The 22209-nt window shown below is 35.8% G+C and overlaps 2 protein-coding genes across 2 annotated transcripts; one reads left to right on the forward strand and one right to left on the reverse strand.

Moving 5' to 3' along the window:
* Nucleotides 1–702: 702 nt before the first annotated feature.
* Nucleotides 703–5480, forward strand: LOC102608138 (NADH dehydrogenase [ubiquinone] flavoprotein 2, mitochondrial). Its single transcript, XM_006479538.4, has 10 exons — nucleotides 703–870; nucleotides 979–1011; nucleotides 1098–1163; nucleotides 2754–2870; nucleotides 4023–4100; nucleotides 4198–4303; nucleotides 4408–4454; nucleotides 4687–4764; nucleotides 4876–4941; nucleotides 5040–5480. The coding sequence occupies exons 1-10, from the start codon at nucleotides 805–807 to the stop codon at nucleotides 5145–5147; spliced, it is 765 nt and encodes a 254-aa protein (XP_006479601.2). The 5' UTR covers nucleotides 703–804; the 3' UTR covers nucleotides 5148–5480.
* A 671-nt stretch (nucleotides 5481–6151) lies between these two features.
* On the reverse strand, nucleotides 6152–11435 carry LOC102608430 (transcription factor UNE12). Its single transcript, XM_006479539.4, has 6 exons — nucleotides 10890–11435; nucleotides 9659–9778; nucleotides 9023–9088; nucleotides 8063–8128; nucleotides 7352–7432; nucleotides 6152–7263 (listed from the first exon to the last, which is right to left on the reverse strand). The coding sequence occupies exons 1-6, from the start codon at nucleotides 11208–11210 to the stop codon at nucleotides 7033–7035; spliced, it is 885 nt and encodes a 294-aa protein (XP_006479602.1). The 5' UTR covers nucleotides 11211–11435; the 3' UTR covers nucleotides 6152–7032.
* Between the last annotated feature and the right edge of the window lie 10774 nt (nucleotides 11436–22209).

Raw genomic sequence — 22209 nt, forward strand, 5'->3', positions numbered from 1 at the left:
GATAGACTCGCTAAAGCCCATGGGCTTAGCCGATGACTGACTCCAAGTTATGGACTTACACATATCCTTCCCTTTTCTCTTTCTTTTCTTTCTTTTTTTTTTTTTTTTCAATTTGGCTTTTAAAAAATATTACCAAAATATATTGGAATGATTGGATTCTCCATATTATGTTTGTTGAATATTTTTCAGAAATATCAAAATTTTAAAATATTTTCTACCACACATTAGGCAAACAAACAATAAAAATAGCCATAATAGCTAAAACTAAACATTAAGTGGGCGGAGAAATATTGTTTAGAACAGTAATGTTAAAGATGTGTATTTTATACTGAGTAACTATCTCTATACAAAGTCGACAGTTAAAATATATTTTCCAAATAATGTAAATTGTAACATACATTACTTGTTTTCTTTATAAATTAATATATAATGTAACGATTTATATAAGACTTTGTCGAATTTTTTCAGAAGGAAATTTTGTACTTCAACTACATAATTGTAGCACAACTTTAGAGGCATAAGTCCTTATCTAAATTGTAAATGGTAAAATAAATAAAAGAACTAAAACAGGAGTTATACACATGGGGTCCAGAACAAAACAAGACGGGGGCCGAATAATAAAAAATCCTTTAAGGTTTATCAATTGGCCCAATTAAGAGAAAGCCCAACTTCAATTTGTCAAGAAGATAGAATGCGCGCAGTGCGCAGTACGCACCGGCGAATTTGTTTCTCCCACGGGTTGTGTCTGTGGTCGGGGTACCAAATCTGTGGCGTTACTCTTGTTGAGCTTAGAACTCGTCGAAAATGCTAGCTCGTCTCGCGGCCAAGCGTCTTCTCGAGATTCGTCCAGCAATCCGTCCATCTCTTCAGGTTTAGCTCTCGTTTTTCTCCCCTTTTTTTAATTTTTATTGTTTTACTTATCCATAACACCTTCTTCGATCTAATTTCTTTAATCCGCGATTTTTTTTCTCTGTGCAGGCATCTCGATCTTTCTCCACTGCCTTGAACTATGTAAGGTTTTGATAATAGACTCCTTGATTGCATATAAATGATATACTAATTTTAAGTTTTATTTATTTATTTATTTTTCGGTGAAGCATCTTGATTCTCCAGATAACAATCCGGACCTTCCGTGGAAGTTCTCTGATACAAACAAAGAAAAGGTAGGATATAGTAGTATTGTATGGATTTAGTTTATGAAATCAAACATTAATGACACCTGCTTAAAGTTGCTGCATTTCATGATGTGTTCAATGGGCGGCATTTTCGTTAGTTGTAGATTGAAAAGCTTTCATTTCCCCCGGAATCAGTCTTGTGATTAGTTTGTTACATATAGGGATGGCAATGGGCGCCGCCCGTTGTGGGTTTGTCAATACTAAACTTTGCACCCACACAAAATTTAAATTACTAAATACATTCGGAACCCACTGCGGCTTGTAATTTTTTTAAGAAAACTCACTTACCGTGGGTTTTGACAATTATTGAACCTGTAATGGTACTTGGTGGAATTTTTGTGGGTTTTCACATTTAAAATCACAAATGTTTAATATGTAAATTTATAACAATAACTTAAAATAGTAAAATTGCACATAAAATATTCAATTCTTAATTTAATCAATATCAATGTAAATGAAAAATTAAAATTTCACCATCAATCCAACAATTACTCAAATTTAAGTATAAAATACACAAGTTCATCAAAACTCAAAAGTGTTTTCAATTAATTAAAAAAAAACCACAAATTAATATCTAAAAGTAACAACGGACGGTGGAGGCAGCAGCAATGGCTACAGAATCAGTGACAGCAGTAGCCGCAGAATCAGCGGCCCCTGCGGCAGCTGCAACAGCACGGTGCTATTTTTGACAGAGAAGGGAGTTGGGTGCTGGCTGTTTGGATTGAGAAGGGTGTTGGGCGGCAGGGTAGGTGTGCAACTGATGGTCACAGCTAAAGGTAGATGACAGATCGGTTTCCTTTAGCTTACATTAGATGAGAGATCGGCTGGAGAAATAGATGGACTTTAGGGCTTACACGCTGCAGCTGCACGCGTGTTTACACATTTTATATATTTTTAGGTCTAAATATTTTTTTAATTAAAATTTTAAAAAATATTTGAAAAAAAGTGCGGGTTTGGTGGATATCCATGTGGGTATCCATTGGATATTTAGCAAAATACCAAACTCACGCGCAGCATAGTGCGGGTTTTGATTTGTGATACCAAACCTGTCCACAACCCGCAATGAACAAGTTTTGGCGCAGGCGTGTTTGGGTGAGTTTGTGGGTACCATTGCCATCCCTAGTTACATAATACTTTGGGACCGAGCTTAATATAGGGAACTCAGTTGAATATTTAAGACAACTATAGGAGTCACTTTCTGCACACTCATAAGTTCTTTTTCTTTACTGGTATGTTATGATATTGGAAACTAGCTCGTAATCAGCTGATGGGGATTGTAAACGAAGAATTTGTGTGTAAAATAAACTGGTTGTTTAGTCTTGAATGTCTTATGGGGAAAAATCAATGGTTAAATGATAATGATAATAATAATAATAATAATAATAAATAAAAATCTAAAGTCTTGTTGGTTTAAGAAGGTTGCTGTAAACATAACTTCTTGCATTCTTCATGTTGGCTTTAGCAATTAGGAATGTTTTTCTCATAGAAGGTTACAGCCAAAGTTTAGTTGATTTTATCTAGAAACACGTTACAATTTTTTATTGAGTGTTCCTGAAATTTTAACTCATGCATGTATAGGTTAAGGAGATATTGTCTCACTATCCATCCAATTACAAGCAATCTGCAGTCATTCCACTGCTAGATCTTGCACAGCAGCAGCATGGAGGGTGGCTTCCTGTTTCAGCAATGAATGAGGTATGTTGGATGAGACTGTATGGAAGTTCTTGTTTCTTATTTTATATGTTTATACACATGTAATCATTAAGTATAATATGCCTTCATGACTTGTTTGTGTTTACCATAATGCTATCTGGTAGGGGAAATTTTCATTGGTGAAAACTTATTTATGCAAATAAATTAAAATGCTGCTTATAAATTATCATACTATGGAGACAGGCTTTTGTAAGTTTTAACAGAAGATTATGATCCCCTTCCTGTACTCAGAATTTTAGAGGCTTTTCAAGTTATTTGGGGTCTTGTTTAAATCAGTCTTTGTTTTATTTTCATTGATAATCCATCTCAAGGTTAAAATATTCCCTTTTTGGCTCTACCTCCGAAATCATGAGTTGCTGACAAAATTAAATGCTGATTCCTTGAAACTTTCATGGGGATGAGAAGTTAGCTGCTTCTTGGGTGATACTAGCACCCCAGGAAACTACTTCTTGTTCATGTTTTCAAGCACCTACTATCATTATATTTTCTTGTGGCTGATATTGTGATACGAATATTATCATAGAAGGCACTTCAGAATACAGTGATTATTCTGGCAACATTTTTAAATACTTTTTTTTTTTTAAAAAAAGAGTATTCTGAAATACATTTTGAAAAATATAGTAAAAGTGGTATAACTTTTACATTTGATCTTGAATTCACACGTGCACTTGAAATGATTGCATATTCTGATCTTAGACTTGTAAAGAGTGCGTAAATTTATCTCCCAATCGATTCAGATTTTGTACTCTAGATTGTTTTGCCGGTGATTTTATTAGGGTTTGGGTTCAAAAACTTAATTATATAACTTTTACGTTAATCTCATCCATATGTAGTACTCCTTCTATGTTCAGTTAGGTTGGAAGGATGATTGTGCAGATCTTTAGTTTTAAAAATAGCTGGAACCCTGCAATGGTTTAGAAAGAGGCACCTCATCTGGCATCATCTGAATATTGGTATTGTGCAATTATATTAGAGTAGTTCATGATGGTGATTGCAGGCATTTTTCAATTTCCTGTATGATATTTGCCTCTTCTAAGTCAATTAACTCAATTGGAAGCTGAATTAAAATCCCATATATTGTTCATAGGCTGTGAATGATTGTTGATTGAACATGTATTATGGTTGATGATACAGGTAGCTAAAATTATAGAGGTTGCTCCCATCCGTGTATATGAGGTTGCGACATTTTATTCAATGTTCAACAGATCAAAGGTGAAAAAGAGCTTTGTTTATATTGCCTATGCATCATTCAGTTTTCGTCAATGCCAGTTTCATCTTACCTGAATGGACATTTCCAATTCGTTTTCAGGTAGGCAAATACCACCTACTGGTCTGTGGCACAACACCTTGTATGGTACGTGGTTCACGAGAAATTGAAGATGCCTTACTGAAACACTTGGGCGTGAAGCGCAATGGTGGGTATTGTGTCGTTCTTATCTCATCTCTTCTCAAAAGAAAACTTTGCTTGTTACCTCACACTAACCCATGTTCAAATTTTGGTATTATTTGTGATGTGTAGAAGTAACTAAGGATGGCTTGTTCTCTGTTGGAGAAATGGAATGCATGGTTAGTCTTTACCCATTAACTGATATGAATCTGCTTTCCTTTATTTTTACTGATGCTCTTCCTTGGACATACTGGCAAACCTTAATATAAGTGTTACAACTTATTGCTATTTTTCTTGCATCACAAATTATTTGCATTACTAGAATGAGAGAGAAAATATTAGGACTTGTATTTGAACTTTAATTATTTGTTTTATTGTAGTAGTGTGTCTGATATGATTGTTTTTCTGCAGGGATGCTGTGTAAACGCTCCTATGATTACAGTGGCTGATTACTCCAATGGATCTGAAGGATATACTTACAATTATTATGTGGGTCCTTGAAGATCATCACTTTGATCTTGATTGCCAAGTATTGTGTATTTGACTCAAAAAGTTATTAGATATTTTGGAATCTTCTGATGATCTATTGTGTAAATGCAGGAAGATGTCACTCCGAAACGAGTTGTTGAGATAGTTGAAATGTTAAGGAGGGGGGAGAAGCTACCGGTAAGGAAATTCGGTGCAAGATATTGGGTTTCTGTCTTGGGTTTGTCCACTTGTTTTGGTTAATGATGTTATTGCTATGTTGTTTATCTGTATTTCAGCCCGGCACGCAAAATCCAAAGCGCATTAAGTCTGGGCCGGAAGGAGGGAATACAACTTTGCTAAGTGAACCAAAACCTCCTCCATGCCGGGATCTGGATGCCTGCTAAAGTTTGGGCAGATGTCATCTCCAATAATGCAAAGCTTGGATGTTTCAGGCTTGCCTAGGTTTTATTTTTTTTGGTTTTAATTGGTTCAACTCAACAATTTTTTGTACCTGCCAGTTTTGGCTTCTGGTGGATGTTCAGTTATATAAACTCCCCATCTTATTTCAAGTGAGATGACTAATTTACTTTCGTGTGCTGCCACTTTGATACCCTTTTGTTTGTAATGATAAACAACGACATACCGTAGCTGCACTATGCTTCTCTATAGTCTAAAACAGCTAATGCTATCCGGCACGGCAGTCATTAAGAAGTTATTGTACTCTTTTTGTTTTGTTATTATTATTATTATTATTCTTTTTTTCAATCAAAATTTTGAGCAGCAATATTGAGATGTGATTTCCACCGGCAATTGATCTCTAGCATCACTATATCAATTGAAAGGAACGGTACCCGGCCCAAGCCCAATGAGTAGGTTGTGGACGTGATGTATTCTGTTGGCTATGGAGGAACTCGATCCATACTGCCTCGTATTGATTGCTTAGTGTTTTTTTTTTAATAAGGATGGTTCGCAGGTCCAGCTCCATTCTATATAGGATAAAGTTTTGAATTAACTGTCCACATCGTTTTATCAAAGTCCTCTTCTGACTTTTCCGTTGTGGACCTTGTGGTACTTGATGTACCGAAACTCTGTGTGCGTGCGCGTGCGTGTTGTCTTTCCCTGTCTCTATCATGTGTGACGGATAGCTGGATTATTTTGCAAACTGAGATTACTGATGTTGGAAATGCGCAATGATGAATGAACCAATCGGTAGATTGAGAGATTATTAGTCAATTGCAAACTAGATTTTTGTTTTTAGGAGGTCAAGAATGAGTGGCGACTTTTTTTTTTGTTGGGTTAAATTAATAGATCGGGAATTTGACAAGAGAATTTCATAAACTATAATTCAATGTGATTAGCTTTTACCCATTAAAAGTCACTCTAATCCAATAGCTAAAGGTCAAAAAAATAATAAACTCAAAAAACAATTGAACTTCCAGTTTGGGACCGTAGTGCTGTCAGCCCCAAACACGTAATATATTATAATACAAAGATATAAACAGTACCTGAGTTGGATGGGATGATCCCCGAAAGGAACACGCTAGGTTGGTTATTATCAACTAAATTCAGTAATAGATTTTTCAAATTTTGTACCGCAGTAAATGACTTTAGAATTGAAAATCAGGTTCAGTTCAAATACGAAAGTTTAAATTTATACCAAACGCAGTCCACCAATGCCAATGCCATCAGCCATCGTCAGCAGCCCCGTCGCCCTCCAATAATGAATGATTCAGGAGAAAATGAGAAAGAAGTCAAATTACTTTTTGAAAACAAAGCCCACGCCTCCTCGACAAAGCAAGCACTATCATTTTATGTTGGACTGGGAAAACACTAAGCATTTTCAAACAACCAACCATTATCCATTCTACCTCTTCATTCCATTTCCTCTAAAAATACACTAATAGAAATTTTATATACTTATCTCCCACTTTTTGGAGGTCCCACAATCCCACTAACAAAAATTTAAGAGCCCCACCCCCACTACAAAAGTGCTTCCATCATTATCCACTACCCCCACCATCGATACCAAAAAGCAGAGCATATCAAGTAAGCTTTGACAATTCCCCCTCCTTTACTTGAACCCTGTTTGACAAAAGCTAGCTATCAAGAAAAGGCAAAAAAGGCAAGAGCTATGGCATCTGACTTTGATTGCAATTTGAAGCAAGGCAGAGAGAACAACTTATTTTCTGGGGTTAGAATGGGACAAATACGCTGTGGGACCCTTGGTGACTCTGGATTGGATTAGATTGGATTGGACCGGACCACGGGATGAGTACACTTTTCTAAAGTCTACGGAGGAGGATTAGTCTCAGGCTTCACAAGATTAGGGGATTCCGGTGGTTGCGAATGGTAAATTGCTGTGGCCAGTGAGATCGGCATTATGCAAAGAGCCTTTGATTGAAGGAACTGCATGGCAGCCCCAACATTTTCTTCCATGAGCTTAGCTACCTGTCGCTCTGTGCCATCATTTGACCATTTCTCCCAGGCTGGTTGGTTTCTTACCCCTTCACCAGATTCATCCTGAAGTAAAAGAGAAAGCTCAACTGACTAATCTAATTGTACAGAATTTTTTTTTTTTAAAAAAAAAATTTCTTCTTTTGTTTAATACCTCGACTGATGATAGTGGGAGGTCCGTTGTTACCAGTGGAGCCACAGCGCCAGGAGCGCCCACTCTACTCATACTCAAAACCTGTCAAATTGATGGATAAAATATTAGTAAGAGGAGGAATACAAACTCAAAACAAACAAAAATGTCGTTGGTGTCCACATTTATCCAATTTCCTTGTGAAGGTGGCACACATTCCTATAACTTATGGACTAATCTAGCACTGTTGCATATGTAAGGCATATTCACCTTTCAAGGAACCCAACTTCATAATATAATGGACATCACAGAGATATTCTATTCTCAATGATTGAGCCTATTTAAAGGGCACAATAATATAATTATGGAGGCTAACATAGTGCACCTGACATCAATGACTCCTTGAATAAAAATTTTTGACAAAAGATAACCCAAGGTGTACTGAGTAGAACATGCCACTGATGGAAGTCAAACTCTTGGTAAATGCAGCATTGGTCAGGGAATTGAAAGATTCCCAAAGCAACATATTTAGAGATGTTTCAACACAAACTATTGCCAATTAAAATAACACAATATTCACCATAGCATATGAAGGAAGTCTAATAGTCTAAAACAGAGTTATATGAATAAGGATAGAGGAAATCAATTACACTTCTTGACTTGACTTTTTCCATTGAACTAATATGGATATGTTCAGTAATTACTAAATCTAAAAGGATAATGGGATTATTTTACCTTCACTTGAAGCCTCAAAAACTTCACATAATCCACAATTTCATCAAGCATGGCTGCTCGATCAGTCTACACAAACGAAAACATACGTTAGTATTAAACCGAACAAGCACTGATTCAGTTACTATTAGTGTATTATGATTCATAAGATTTTAAGATTAACTTCACCAGTAGCCTCACTGCAATAAACCTATCACAAATCAGCAGTTCCCCAAACATATTTCAAAAACAAGAGAAAGCAATGAACTGGTTTTCCAGCAGGGTAAGCAATGGTGATCAACTATTGAGTCTTAACAATTTAAAATTGAGATCCGAAGGCATCCAACCTTTAACCATAGTCAATTACTAGTAGTTTTCATTATAACTGTTCATCTACCACTGGGTGCTATTTGTCAAAATCCAACAAAATAAGCATTTGATTACAAATCAGGTCAAGCAAATTGACCTGGATGATGTAGAAAATTCAGAAAACAAGTTGTAACAAAACAGCTTACACTTTTCCATATTTTGAAGACCAAATATTCGCAGTTTATGAATAAGATGAAGATGAGAATCAATGTCTTGGACACAATTAACTAACTGTTCTGAAAAAGAAAGGTCTGTAAACAGTTGCTTGAAGGACACAACTGAAGTCAAAACCCACTTTTAAGGTCCAGAAGTGGGCAATTTGTAAAACAGCTTGGAGTGAGCTAAGAGCAGTTTTGACCAATGTGAAGTACTTTATATCACTGACCAAACATGAACAATCAAATATCTGATTTGAGCTCTGACATTAATCATTTATATGTTACCGTTTAATTTTTCACAATTTTCATTGATCATGCTTCAACAGGATGGAGATACAAAAGCAGAGACAAATATAAAATGCAGAATTCCTCATGCCGAAGAAATAAGGGGAAAAAAAAGAGAACGAAAAGCCCCATTTTGCAAATGAATTATAAACCAGATAGAAGATATATTTACCTTGTTGACACTAGGGACCAGCTCCTGCAGTGCCCTAATTCTTTCTGCTATTCTTTCTCTTCGTAGCTGAACCAGAAAGAGTGTTCGTTAGTGATTGTAGAGATAACAGAAAGAAAAAATGACTCCCAAGTGTATAATACAACGAAATATCACAACATTATTACTAACAACTTCATTATTTAGCATTACAACTTTGAATCAAGCATGCTAAGGGGTGTCATATTCCCAGGCTTTATAGTTTATACTAATGGCCCTTCTGTTTAATCTCTTAAGGGGGATAATAAGCTGTATTAATATGGTTGCAGACTAAGATGTGTTATTTCAGTAATAATTGAAAACTTCCAGGCCTGTTTTCAGTGGAGCAAAATCCTTGGCATTGATCATAGTGACAATCAACATGCCTGTGCACGAATAGAGTGTTCAAATGATCTTGGAAGCAAGAAGGCCAAGAACCTTTAATAAATATGTTCCAAATGAGAACTGTGTAACCACATGGATTAATTCAACTGTATAATATATATATAATTGCAAGCTATAAACCTACCAAAGTCTATTCCTATCACCATAGTTTTATGCATTTCACCATTTACATTAATAGATTAATTGACAGCTATATGCATTTCACCAAAGACTTACACGTTCAGCAATGCTGTGTGGATCAGTGGCCTGTCCTCTCCTAGCCCGCACCCTGGGGCGCATTGCTGGTGGATGTGGAGCTGCAGGAACAGGTGAGGGCAGTGGTTGGCCATGAAAAACCTGCAAAACAATAGTAAATAATTTCACCAATATGCAAGGAGAGGAAGAGTGCAATGCGGAGATGCAGCCTTTAGATTACCACATTGATAACATCTATAATAGTTGTAACAATTGTGTCATCTACATAAATTAAAAACTATGAGAATCTGGACAGCATAACCGACAGAAATAATTCTTATGACGCCTGTGGAAATAAAAACTTGTCAAACAAGGAAGAGGTAATATGGTTCATGAAACCCCTCGTATAAATGTGGTTTCTCTCCGCGCCACAAAGCACTGCAAAACCTCAAAGAGAGTCCAGAGTCCAAATATGATTGTGGACTTCTATCATTCTTTTAGTTAGAATTTTACCACTCCTAACATATCCTATTTAGTACATATTTTCACTCTACTTATTAATAAACACGAGGCAAGGGCGAGGATAGTCTTTTGGCCAGCCAATAAAACTGACCAACTACTGAGGAATACAAATATCAACTGGGAATCACCCAGTTGCCCCCCTAAACAATAAACTATAAATAAAAGTTAGAATTCCCATCAGCAAAGCCCTATCTCATACAAGAAAAGCAAAAATCTTCGCTCTATTTTTGCTTACCAAAGAACCAGAAAAATAAAGTCCTTGTTTTAGAGGTCTTCCCTCCCAATTAGTAACAATTTCTTGAGTTCTCTACTTGTGCCTTCTTGTATTGTTTTTTGTTAGAAAGAAACTTTGGAATCTCACAACAGTAACGTCCAAGCAGAGCCCACTGCAAGTTTCTATCTGTCCTTTTCTCTCTCTTATTAATTTTTCCTTCCTCTTCCCAGCTATCAGCCAAACATAATTAAAAATTCAAAAGCAAACCAAAAAAAAAAAATAAATAAACATATAAACAAATAAATCACCCCACTAATCTCCTTACAGAACACGCAAGTTTCACGCAAGATATAAACAATGCCCAGAAGAAAAAGAAAGAAATTGATAATGTAATCAGTGAATTAATCACTATTTTTAAATAAAAACAAATTCCTCCAGTAATCCAGTGAACCAAGCTTTAAACAAACAAATATAAGCAAATACTGGTAAGTTTATATTTTCTTTTATGAAAAAGAAAAAAGAAAACTCTTATCTTACATTTTTTATAGCATGTTCTTCAGGAAACCGCTTTCCGCTTCCAGAGGCTTCCTCGGGCTTCAAAAACCCTCCTTTACCTTGCTCCAAGCTCAAGCCTAACGGAAACACCTGCCCATGATACCCACTGCTTACTCCGCCTCCGAGAGCCGAGATGTGGCTGGAGCCGTCGCCGGAGCTCAACTGCAGCATCATCGGCGAGCCTGCCGCCAAGCCGCCATCGCTAGCCGCCAAGCCAGACTCCGCAGAACCGAAATTAGGAATTCCGAGGATTTGCTCGAGGAAATCGTCGGTCGAGGAGGCTTCGTTCGGGTTGTTCGCCATGAGTTTGACTCGGCCAAGTCGTGAGTGAGTTGTGTCAACGAGTTATGAAAGTACCCACATGAAAAAAAAAATTAAATGTTCGAGAAAGACGGATTTCTATCAAAGTTTCGAACTTCACTTGGCTTAGCTTAACTTTTTTTTTTTTTTCTCTTTTCTTTTTCCTCTTTTTCCCCTCTACTGGTTGGTACTGGTAGGAGCAGAGAGAGAGACAGACAAAGGCACGCGTAAAGAGGGTGGCTTTATCCTGCTTAAAAATGTTATACTTTGTCTAAAAGGGGCTGTCTTTGATCAATATTACATTTCTACCCATTTCTGAACGACGTCGGTTTTTCAAGCTTATTACTTTGGCCGGTGCCCACCAACTCCTACTGTGTGTCCCTGTCCTACCTAGTTCCTATATTATTATTATTATTTTCTTTTTCCCTCCCGTGATACATCTGGTGACACTACACTAATAATGCTTTTACCTTCCGAATTAAGAAATTAGAATTGAAAATCGGAATTATTTACTTCACAAAATGAAAATAAAATTCAGAATTCGAATAGTTGAATCCACCTAAATTTAGGAATGAAGAATGGGATATTAATTTTCAACGGGATGGTGGGAGTCAATCTCTCGTTTCCATAATTGATCATTTTACTCCATAAAATTAAAAATATTCATTTTATTCTCAATTAAAAAATTATTATAATTAATTAATTAATTATTATAATTAATTAATAAATTACTATAATTAATTGGGATTCATTTGAGCTTGTCTAAATTTAGGTGTTTCATATTAGACTTTAACATACTTTTTAAATATTCAGACATATCTTAAATTTTTTAGGTGAAATCCCTTGGTCCAAAAGCCCATAAATTATTTAAAAATTTTAAACAATATATATTATTTTAATTAAAATACAAATTTTAACATATATTTAACCCAACCCCGTCATATATATATTTAAGATTTTAAATCATTTAAATCTAATTTTTAATCTATCTAACAAAAAAACCAAAATTTATAATTATATATAATATATTTGCAAAACATTAAAAAAAGGTTCAAAATTATAGAATAAAAAAAAATTTGGGCTTTGCTAAGCCCGGGCCCGATAAATAACATGCTAGGGTCAGTCTCGGGCTTTGTCCCGCCCGGCCAAACATTTTATTATCTCTATTTTGGAAGTGATTTTAATATTGTAAAGTTTGTATTTAAATTCTTGTATAATTATATTTTTACTCAGTTTATTGGGTATTTTTATTGTAATTTTAGGCAAGAACGGATCTATATATTAATGAAAATTATTAGTAAACAAAATTAAATTAGCAGAGATTTACTGAAAAATAAATGTGATTATACGAACTGTGAACAAGTCAGGAAGTGACTCTGATGATGCAGATGCGGAAGCGAGGACTTACAGCTTCCACAGTTCCACTTGAGCCACAATAAGTGGAAATTCCTTTTTGGGCTAAATGAATGTTGGACCCCCATTCATTAGTCCTCGTCCAGAGCTCTCTGTGGATTTGTATCAGACCCAATAGCATTACTCTATTGGCATATTATTTTCATTAGAGTGGAGCTCGTAGCACCCCTCAAAAACCCTTATAACACCCCTTTTGAATTCTGTTTCCTGAAGTACCCTATCTTTATTTATAAAATACTAATTTGTAAACTAAAATCAATTATTTTGTCATTAAGTTTCACCCTACAAAGAATATTTCTTTTAAATCTTTATTTATAAATACTTACAAATCCTAAAATTTTAAATTGGTTTCTTCTTATTACATAATTTTTACTCTTAAAAGTTTCTATATATATATATTCAATTAAAATCTAAAATATAAATTATGAAACAAGGTCAATGTAAGAAATTGTTAAAAGAATAATTTACTAAAGGAGTTCTTTTTTTTTTTTGACTTGTTGTCTTAATTTCGACCAATTAACTCATTATATCTTTTTTTTTCAACATAATAAATTTTTTTATCATTAAGTCATTAATTTATTAAGTTAATTTTTTTAACTTATTGCTTCATTTAAAAAGTTTGAATAACATCTATTGATGCATATTTCTATTATAATAAATGAAACACAAAGTAGGCTTATATAATAAATGAAACACAAAGATTTTATATAATTCAACATTAGGCCTACATCCATGGATATTGAAAGAACAATTTCACTATTGAATAATGATTACAGTGGAGTTTTATTTCTATTATTTTTAATTGTTTACTCATGTCCCTCTTTATATATCTAGAACTCATTATTTATAATACAATTTAGATAACTCAAATCCTTGAAAACTCCTTGTTCTGATGATTTTTATCACTTAATTAGAGTTTTTATCTGATGTCAACAATTATCTCCAATACTTGTCTATTCTCGAACTCATATTAAGCTTTTGGAGCTTATAGATTCTTCTATTTTAATAACTATGTGAAACTGTACTCGACTTGAGTAAGGCTTCCAACTACTGGACTCCAATAGTGGGTCTTATGAAACTTATTCATAGTTGCGCCCTCTCATAGCCGTCTTATCTTATAGACATGCTTTTTGACTTATTCAAGCTTTTAGCTACTGAGCTCTTGTGCTATCATGCACTCATTTAGCTGTGCTCTTTGTAATTGTACTTATTTGACTCATTTAAACTTTCAACTACTAAGCCCTTGTGTTGTTATGGTCTCCTGTAGCTACGCTCTCTTGTTTTCTTGCAGGCGTACTTATTTGACTCATTTAATCTTCCAACTATTGAGCTCTCGTGTTATCATGCCCTTTTATAGCTATTTCTTTCCAATTTAACTCATTCAAACTTCCAACTACTGAACTCTTGTGCTATCATGTTCTTTTGTAACTGTGCTTTCTTATTCTCTTACAGCATGCTTACTTAATTTATTCAAGCTTCTAACTACTAAGCTCTCATGCTATTATATTCTTATATAGTTGTGCTCTTCTGCTCGTTTACAATCATGCTTATTTAATTTATTTAAGTTTCCAGTAATTGAACTATTGTTCTATCATGCTCTCTTCTAGTTATGCTCTCCTTATCTCTTGCAATCAAGCTTACTTGACTTATTTAAGCTTCATGAGCCGCTTCTACTACCATGCTCTATTGCAATCATGCTTATTTGACTTGTTTAAATTTCCAACCACTGAGCTCTCCTGTAGTAACGATATCCTGTAGTTGTGCTCTCTTACAGTTATGCTTATTTGACCTAGTGAGCTGTTGAACTCTCATGTTATTATGCTCTCTTGTACCTCTGCTCTCATGCTCTCCTACAATCGTGCTTATTTGACTTATTCAAGATTTCAACCACTAAGCTCTCATGTTATCATACTCTCTTATAATTGTGCTCTCTTATTCTCTTGCAGTCATGCTTATTTAACTTATTCAAGCTTTTAACTCTTAAGTTCCAATGCTATCAAGCTCTCTTGTAGCTATGCTCTTTTGCAATTATGCTTGTTTGACTTATTCAAGATTCTGGCTACTAAGCTCTCGTACTATCATCCTCTCATGTAGCTATACTCTCTTACTCTTTTGTCGCGTTGATTGACTTATTCAAGCTTTTAGCCACTGAGTTCTCGTGCTGTCATGCTTTCTTATAGTTGTGCTCTCATGTTCTCTTGCACTCATATTTATTTGATTTATTCAAGCTTCCAACTACTGAGCTCTCGTGCCATTATGCTCTCCTGTAGTCATGGTTGTTGACTTATTCAAGCTTCTACCTATTGAGCTTTCATGCAATCATACTCTCGTGAAACTATGGTCTCATATTCTTTTATAGTCATACTTATTTGACTTATTCAAGATTCTAGTCATTGAGCTCTCATGTTATCATACTCTTTTATAACGGTGCTCTCGTGTTCTCTTGCAATCATGCTTATTTGACATATTCAAGTTTCTAACTATTGAGCTCTAGTGTTATCATGCTCTCTTGTAGCTATGCTTTCTTGTAGTGATACTTGTTTGACTTATTTAAGCTTTTGGCTTCTAAGCTCTCATGCTATCATCCTCTCATGTATATGTGTTTTATTACTCTCTTGCAGTCATACTTATTGACTTATTCAAGCTTTCAGCCACTGAATTCTCTTACTATCACGCTCTCTTATAACAGTGCTCTCCAATTCTCTTGCATTCGTACTTGTTTGACTTATTTGAGCTTCAAATTATTGAGCTCTCGTGCTATTATGTTCTCTTGTAGTTATGCTCTCTTGTAGTTATGCTCTTTTGTAGTCATGCTTGTTGACTTATTCAAGCTTTTAACTATTAAGCTCTCATGCGATCATACTCTTATGTAGTTATAGTCTCCTACTCTCTTATGGTCATGCTTATTTGACTTATTGAAGCTTCCAATTAGAGAAGGCGAGAAAACTCACTTCCCCGAACCTGGTTCATGCGGTTTCGATAAAAACCAGCCTGGGTTAATAAATAAACTGGTTTCAAGTATTGATTTTTAATACCAAGCTATTCCCAAAAACCTAAAACATTTATCCGAACCTAGTTAATTTTTTTAACTTAAAAAATATAAATATAAATATATCTTTACCCGTTTACAAATCTTAAACTTTCATAACACATAACACAAGCTGCCACCTCCACACCTCCTGTACGACACCATAACTCTGCACCTCTAGCATCAGTCTCTAGTGCTACACCGTACCTTAATTAGCTAATTCGTATTATCACAAAATTATGAACTTTTTTTGTCAATGCATTGTTTATTAAAAAGTTAGGAGAAGTCATACAACCTTGATCCCCATATCTTGAAAGTCATTTTTATTTCAAAATGTTATGAAATTTTTATCTAATTGAATTGATAATTGTTTCACCTTGGGAATTTTCTTTGGGCTGGGTCACTTTGAGAAAATAGTGGGTAGATGTCGAATATAACCCAAAAGGAAACTATTAAAATTTTATTGAATATAGCTTAGCCTATTTTATGGTGAGTGGAATGGTTGGTTGATGATTTTCTAAAAGATCTTGAGGTTGTGAAATACTTGGTGAAAAAGAAATTATTTTTCTAATTATTGCAATATTTTCTTTCTTTTTTTTTACACAACACTAAAATTATTTCAAATATCAATTTTTGTTCTTAAATTTTCATGGTTGAATTTTTTTTTAGATTATTTATCAACGTGATATTGTTTTGCTTAAGTTTTTGACATAGAATCAATGAATTTAGGCATTAGATTGTCATTTATTTAGAACTTAATGATACAAGTTTTTTTATTTAATTTACTATATCTAGGTAGTAGAAACTCGGATAAAAAATGTTTGTTCAAGGTGTCGGGCTTAACCTGACCTCTATGTAAAAAAATTAAGCATAACCCCAGCTCCGGGCATTTGTTGAAATAATTTGGGGCCATCCTTTTTTTTTTTTTTGAAAAAGAAAGTAAGACTTTCATTGCTTAAGCTTTGTGAATACATCCAAAACGGCCTGAGGAAATTCATTGGCCCATACAACTGGCTCTTTAAAGTCTGTGGCAAATTTCGCCAGACAATGAGCTTCTAAATTACAAGTTCTGGAAGTATGCTCAATCCTGACAGATTCAAACTGTCTACATATGCTTTGAATTTATGAGATCACCCAATAAATTTCGGTCCTGCTTCCTAACTTGTTGTTGACTAAATTTGTCACTTCCAGGTAATCTGTTTCTACAATCACTGACTGCATTTTTTCTTCTGTTGCAACCTGGACCCTCCAATCCACAGCTTCAGCTTCTGCGCATCTTACTTCTCCTCTAAATGGTACAGTCTTGACAGCTGCCATCACTATTTTACCATCAGACCCTCTGACCATAGCTCCCAGCCCGGCTGTTTGCGATCCAACACGGATGGCTGCATCAACATTTATCTTATAGGTTCTGATTGGACGAGGATCCCATTGCTTTTTACATTTCTCAGACCTTGACTTGAGGGCATTATCTCCAACCTCTCTTACTCTCTGGAAAGCTCCTACCACAGCTTCTGCTTTGGTTGCAAATACTAGGTGGTTCACCTTTTTGCCTTCAAAGATCTTCTTGTTCCTAGCATTCCATGCAACCCACCAGTAAGCTACTACCAGCTCCATTTGAGATTTGGTCAATTTCTTGTACAATTCCTGCATTGAACTCAACACATCTTGGTTTAATCCGCCATGGAGCTCTATTGCAAAAGGGGCTTGCCTCCAAATTTTCTGGGAGTTTTTACAATATAACAGTGAGTGATTTATGGTTTCCACATCTTTATTGCATAATCTGCAAATTGGATTTGACAAGATCTTTTTCCTCCACAAGTTTTCAGCTGTGGGGAGAAGATTTCTAGCAACCCTCTAGAGAAATATTTTAATTTTCTCCGGAATGTTTAGAGTCCACAGATCTTTCCAGCATTTAAAAGCATCACCAGAATAACTTGGAGTGTTAGGGTATTTTATTTGAAGAGCAATTTGATAGCCACTTTTCACCGAATATTGCCTTTTTTTGTCAAAGTGCCACAATACTTCATCCTCTTTGTTTTCTTTTGGCAATGGAATTTTAATGATTGCCTCTGCATCCTCTTTCATGAAGCTTTGCTGGATCAGACCTTCCTCCCAATTATTCCCAGCATCAATCATTACAGCCACTCTAACATCCTTGTTTAGCTTAGATGGGAAAATTGGTTTAAAAGTTGCTTGCCGAGGGATCCAATTATCTTTGAAAATTTGCACTCTATCTCCATTTCCAATTCTCCATCTACTTCCTTTCTGTAGGATTTGTCTCCCTCATAATATGCTCCGCCATATAAATGAAGGGTTGCAGCCAGCCTTGGCTTAAAGAAATTCAGAATGCTTGTAGTATCTTGCTTGCATGACTTTGGTTACTAGTGAGTTAGGATACTGTAGCAGCCTCCATCCTTGTTTAGCAACCAAGGCTTGATTAAAGCAAGTAAAATCTCTAAAGCCCAAACCCTCTCTGTTTTTTGCAACACTCAGCTTCTCCCATCGCGCCCAGTGAATGCCTCCTTCGTCTTCTTTGGAGCCCCACCAGAATCTTGCCATTGTCCGTTGGATATCATCGCACAAACTAGCTAGAATTCTAAACACACTTATGGCATAAGCTGGAATAGCTTATGCCACTGCTTTAATGAGCACCTTCTTGCCTCCATTAGAGAAAAACCTATGCTGCCACTTTGAGATTTTGCTTACTACCCGGAGCTTCACTTCGCGGAAAAAATTAGTTTTTCTCCTCTCCACCATCGATGGAAGACCAAGATACTTTTCATGTCTAGACACCACTTTGAGCTGAAAAATATCTTTAATAGCTGCAACTTGTCTTTCCGGGATCTTTTCGCTAAAAAATATGGAGGACTTATCATAGTTGAACATTTGTCCTGAGGCTGAAGCATAACATTCAAAAAGGGCTTTGAGGTGCTTGCAACTTTCAACTGATGCCTTTGGGAAAATCAGGCTATCGTCCGCAAATAGTAAGTGAGAAATGGTTACTTCCTTGCTAAACTTTAAGCCTTGGATTAGCTTTCTTTTTTCTGCCTGCAGTAACAAATTAGAGAAGGCTTCTGCACACAAAATGAATAGATAAGAGGAGAGGGGGCAGCCTTGTCGAAGGCCTCTTTGAGGTTGAATTAATTCCTTGGCGGTGCCATTGATTAGCACAGAAAATGATGCAGTAGTTATGCAGTTTAGAGTTAATTCTATCCACTTATCAGCGAATCCCAATCTCTTCATTGTAGCCTTCAAAAATCCCCACTCAATTCTGTCATATGCCTTACTTATATCTAGCTTCAAAGCTACTTTGTCATTTTTCTTGCCTTTGCTAAGCCTGATTTTATGGAGGCATTCATATCTAATTATAATATTGTCTGTGATAAGCCGATTGGGTATGAATGCACTCTATGTGGGGGCAATGATTTGATCAAGCATTGGTTTTAGCCTATTGGCAATAGCCTTAGTGACAATTCTGTAAATTACGTTGTAAAGGCTAATAGGTCTATAATCTGTGACTTTCCTAGGCTTAGCTATCTTAGGAATTAAGGCAATGTAAGTATGATTCAAAGGGGCTATGGTACCTTGGTCGTTGAGAATGTGGAGACATGTTGAAAGCACCCATTCTTTCACGGATTGCCAATGCTTTTGGTAAAAAACAGCCGGTAGTCCATCCGGGCCCGGAGCTTTTGTTGGACACATCTGCGCTAAGGCTTCCGAAATATCTTCAGCTGTGAAAGGATCTGCTAGCCTGTCGTTCATCTCTTCTGTCACCTTCGGCTTCATTCCTTTAAGGGCAGCATCCATCTGAGCTTTGGTGGGATTTGTAGATAAGAACAGATCTTGAAAGTACTCGCAAAACTCCTTGTCAACTGTTGTGCAAATTTTAATGTACTCGCAAGCGCACGAATCTATTGTAGTATAGATCAATGGTGACGAGTGTCGATCCCACGAGGAGGTGGATTTTAATTATGTGTAGAATTAATTTTGTAAATGGGTGGTTGGATTTATGGTGGAAATGGTTTGGAATATGCTAAAACTTAAATTAAAATGGCGAGAATAAATTCTAAAATTGGAATTGCAATGGCGAGAATAAATTGAAGATAATTCTATTGAAATGACGTACTTGGGTATCTAGATCCGTATCAACATGCATCATGGGCTAAATAATCCGTATTAATGCCAATTAAATCATGAGGGGGGAATCCACACCTCATGAACCACGCTCTAATCAATATGGTGCTAAGGGCTTATCGTGCCAAATAATAATAACCTTATACTAGAGGGCCGGTGAAACCAAGGCGGTACTAGACAAGATTAGTATTATTTGTCGACGAGAAGTCAAAACATCCACAAAAACTAGAGGGGAAGAGAAAATAAATTTACCAAATTAAGCCCATGACACATGTTGAGACTTCACCTTCAACCCAAGCTTGAAAGAAAATTAGCCACTCATAATTGAACTAGGGGCAAAATAGGAATTTATTAAAATACGAAGAAAATACAAGATGGAGAGGGAATTACAGAAAACAGAGTCCAAAAATGGATTCAGAGATATCAAATTAGGGGGGAGAGGCCCCCTTTTTATAGATACATGGAGTAAATCATGGCCATCGGATTAAAAACAGTTTGGACGCTCAGGATTGCGCCACGTCATCAGTCAACAGTCCACGGTTTGACCACGCGGATGAACAGTAACACGGTTTGACCCGACTTTGAACAGTAACGCGGTTTGACCCGGATGAACAGTAACACGGTTTGGTTGAAAATAATCCTGTGTGATGCATGCACCGTACGCGAGATTTTTCGTCCACTGATATGCTGCCACGTCACCATCAACAGTACATAAGAATTTTAGTCCAACAGGATCGTGACACCTCATCAGTCAATGCCACATCATCGGTCAATGCCACGTCATCATCCGTCTATGTGAACAGTGTCGTGAACAGTAACGTATACAGTACCGTACACGTCTCAGAAGCAGCTTTTATCAGAGGAAGTCAAGTGTTAGGCATCATCCCAAGAGTCTTAAAACCATTGGGCAGTTCGTCTGACTCATCATCTGGAGAAGAGTTAGTCGTCTCAGGTATGCAAGAAAGAATAACTGAAATGCTTAATCATGCTGATGCTTTTATTTTCCTTCCAGGAGATCTTGCAACACTAGAGGCACTTATCACGCTAGCATCTTGGGCCCATCTGCACATCCACCAAAAACCCATCGGTTTGTTAAATGTCAATAACTTTTATGATGGCTTTATCGCATTTCTTAACCATGCAATAAAAAACTATTTCATTCCCGCTAATGTGAAAAAACTCTTTATTTGTGCTCACACTGCTAATGAGCTACTTGATCTGTTACAAGCTTATAAACCGGAGCCAGACCCCTGGACCTTTGTGTTGGAGCGCCCAAATAATGATGGTAACAGTAGCCGCAGTAAGAAGTACAAATTAGATTTAACTCTCCGCTTGTAAATATTGTTTTCTGTGTTGCACCACCCAGGTGATGTCTTCTAAACTCTACTTCTTTCCTTTCAAACATTGAGGACAATGTTTCGTTCTGGTTGGGGGGAGGGAATAGTCGACAATTGTGGAATTTTGGTTAAGTTTTTACTAATTTTTGTTGTAGAAACTAGCTGTTGCTAACTTTTTGTGTCGAAGATGGCTGAATATGGAGTGTAGTGACTCTAGAAACGCATCTTCATCGTAAAAAAAAAAAATTAAAAAACTAAAAAAAAAAATTTCAGACATTTTCTTTTTCTTTATTATGTGTTTATGTTTATTTTTCTTCTTTTTAATTTCTCCTCTATCAATATACATTTTTCAACTTTTGAGTCGAAGATGGCTGAATATGGAGTGTAGTTCCTCTAGAAACGCATCTTCTTTAAAAAAAAAATAAAAAATTATTTTCGTTTTCTATCATTTTACGTGTAACTTTTCTAATTAGTTTTTATGCATCATTTTCACATTTCTGCATGCATATTTCCCTTTCATGTTTAGAATAGGTTGGGGGGTAGAATGTTGTTTAAAAAAAAAAAATTGTGTGATTTGTTTTAACATTGGGTGACATGATTAATTTTAAATTTTAGTATTTGTATTATCTTTGGTCTTAAGTGATGTTACATTATGTTTGCTACTCTACATGTTGAGGTCGGAGACATATATGAGTTGCTTGAAGGAATGAACATGTCATAATAAGTACCAAGTGAGTTTTTGAGCCTATCATTTTTCTTGGAGAGTAACTCTTTTGCCCATTCTTTATACAGCTTAACAGTTTATTATTGTATACACGATCTCTAGATTTCTTTTGAGTTAACCCTTAATAAAAATAAAAAAAAAAGAAAAAAAAAGTGTGTTGCTACATTTGGAGGCCCATCTAACTAGTAGATATGGAAGGTTATTCAGAGCCCTAAAAGACGATGGAAAGGCCATCTTTGATCCGTTTGAGCCTTTCTAGTCATCCCTTTTATTAAATATCCATAGTTAACCCTTTTGAGCCTTTAAAAAAAGAAAAAAACATTTTCTTTGTCAACTTATCATCTTGACCCACTCCGATTTGGA

The sequence above is a fragment of the Citrus sinensis genome, chromosome 3 (assembly GCF_022201045.2).
Source record: "Citrus sinensis cultivar Valencia sweet orange chromosome 3, DVS_A1.0, whole genome shotgun sequence".
Lineage (NCBI taxonomy): Eukaryota > Viridiplantae > Streptophyta > Magnoliopsida > Sapindales > Rutaceae > Citrus > Citrus sinensis.

Excerpts from the sequence above, each read along its gene's own strand:
- LOC102608138 (XM_006479538.4), top strand. The coding sequence starts at position 805 with ATGCTAGCTCGTCTCGCGGCCAAGCGTCTTCTCGAGATTCGTCCAGCA. Across the intron at positions 4,304-4,407 it reads CTTGGGCGTGAAGCGCAATG|AAGTAACTAAGGATGGCTTG; the intron begins GTGGGTATTGTG and ends TGTGATGTGTAG. Across the intron at positions 4,455-4,686 it reads TTGGAGAAATGGAATGCATG|GGATGCTGTGTAAACGCTCC; the intron begins GTTAGTCTTTAC and ends GTTTTTCTGCAG.
- LOC102608430 (XM_006479539.4), bottom strand. The coding sequence starts at position 11,210 with ATGGCGAACAACCCGAACGAAGCCTCCTCGACCGACGATTTCCTCGAG. Across the intron at positions 7,433-8,062 it reads TTTTGAGGCTTCAAGTGAAG|GTTTTGAGTATGAGTAGAGT; the intron begins GTAAAATAATCC and ends TCAATTTGACAG. Across the intron at positions 7,264-7,351 it reads TCCCACTATCATCAGTCGAG|GATGAATCTGGTGAAGGGGT; the intron begins GTATTAAACAAA and ends CTTTTACTTCAG.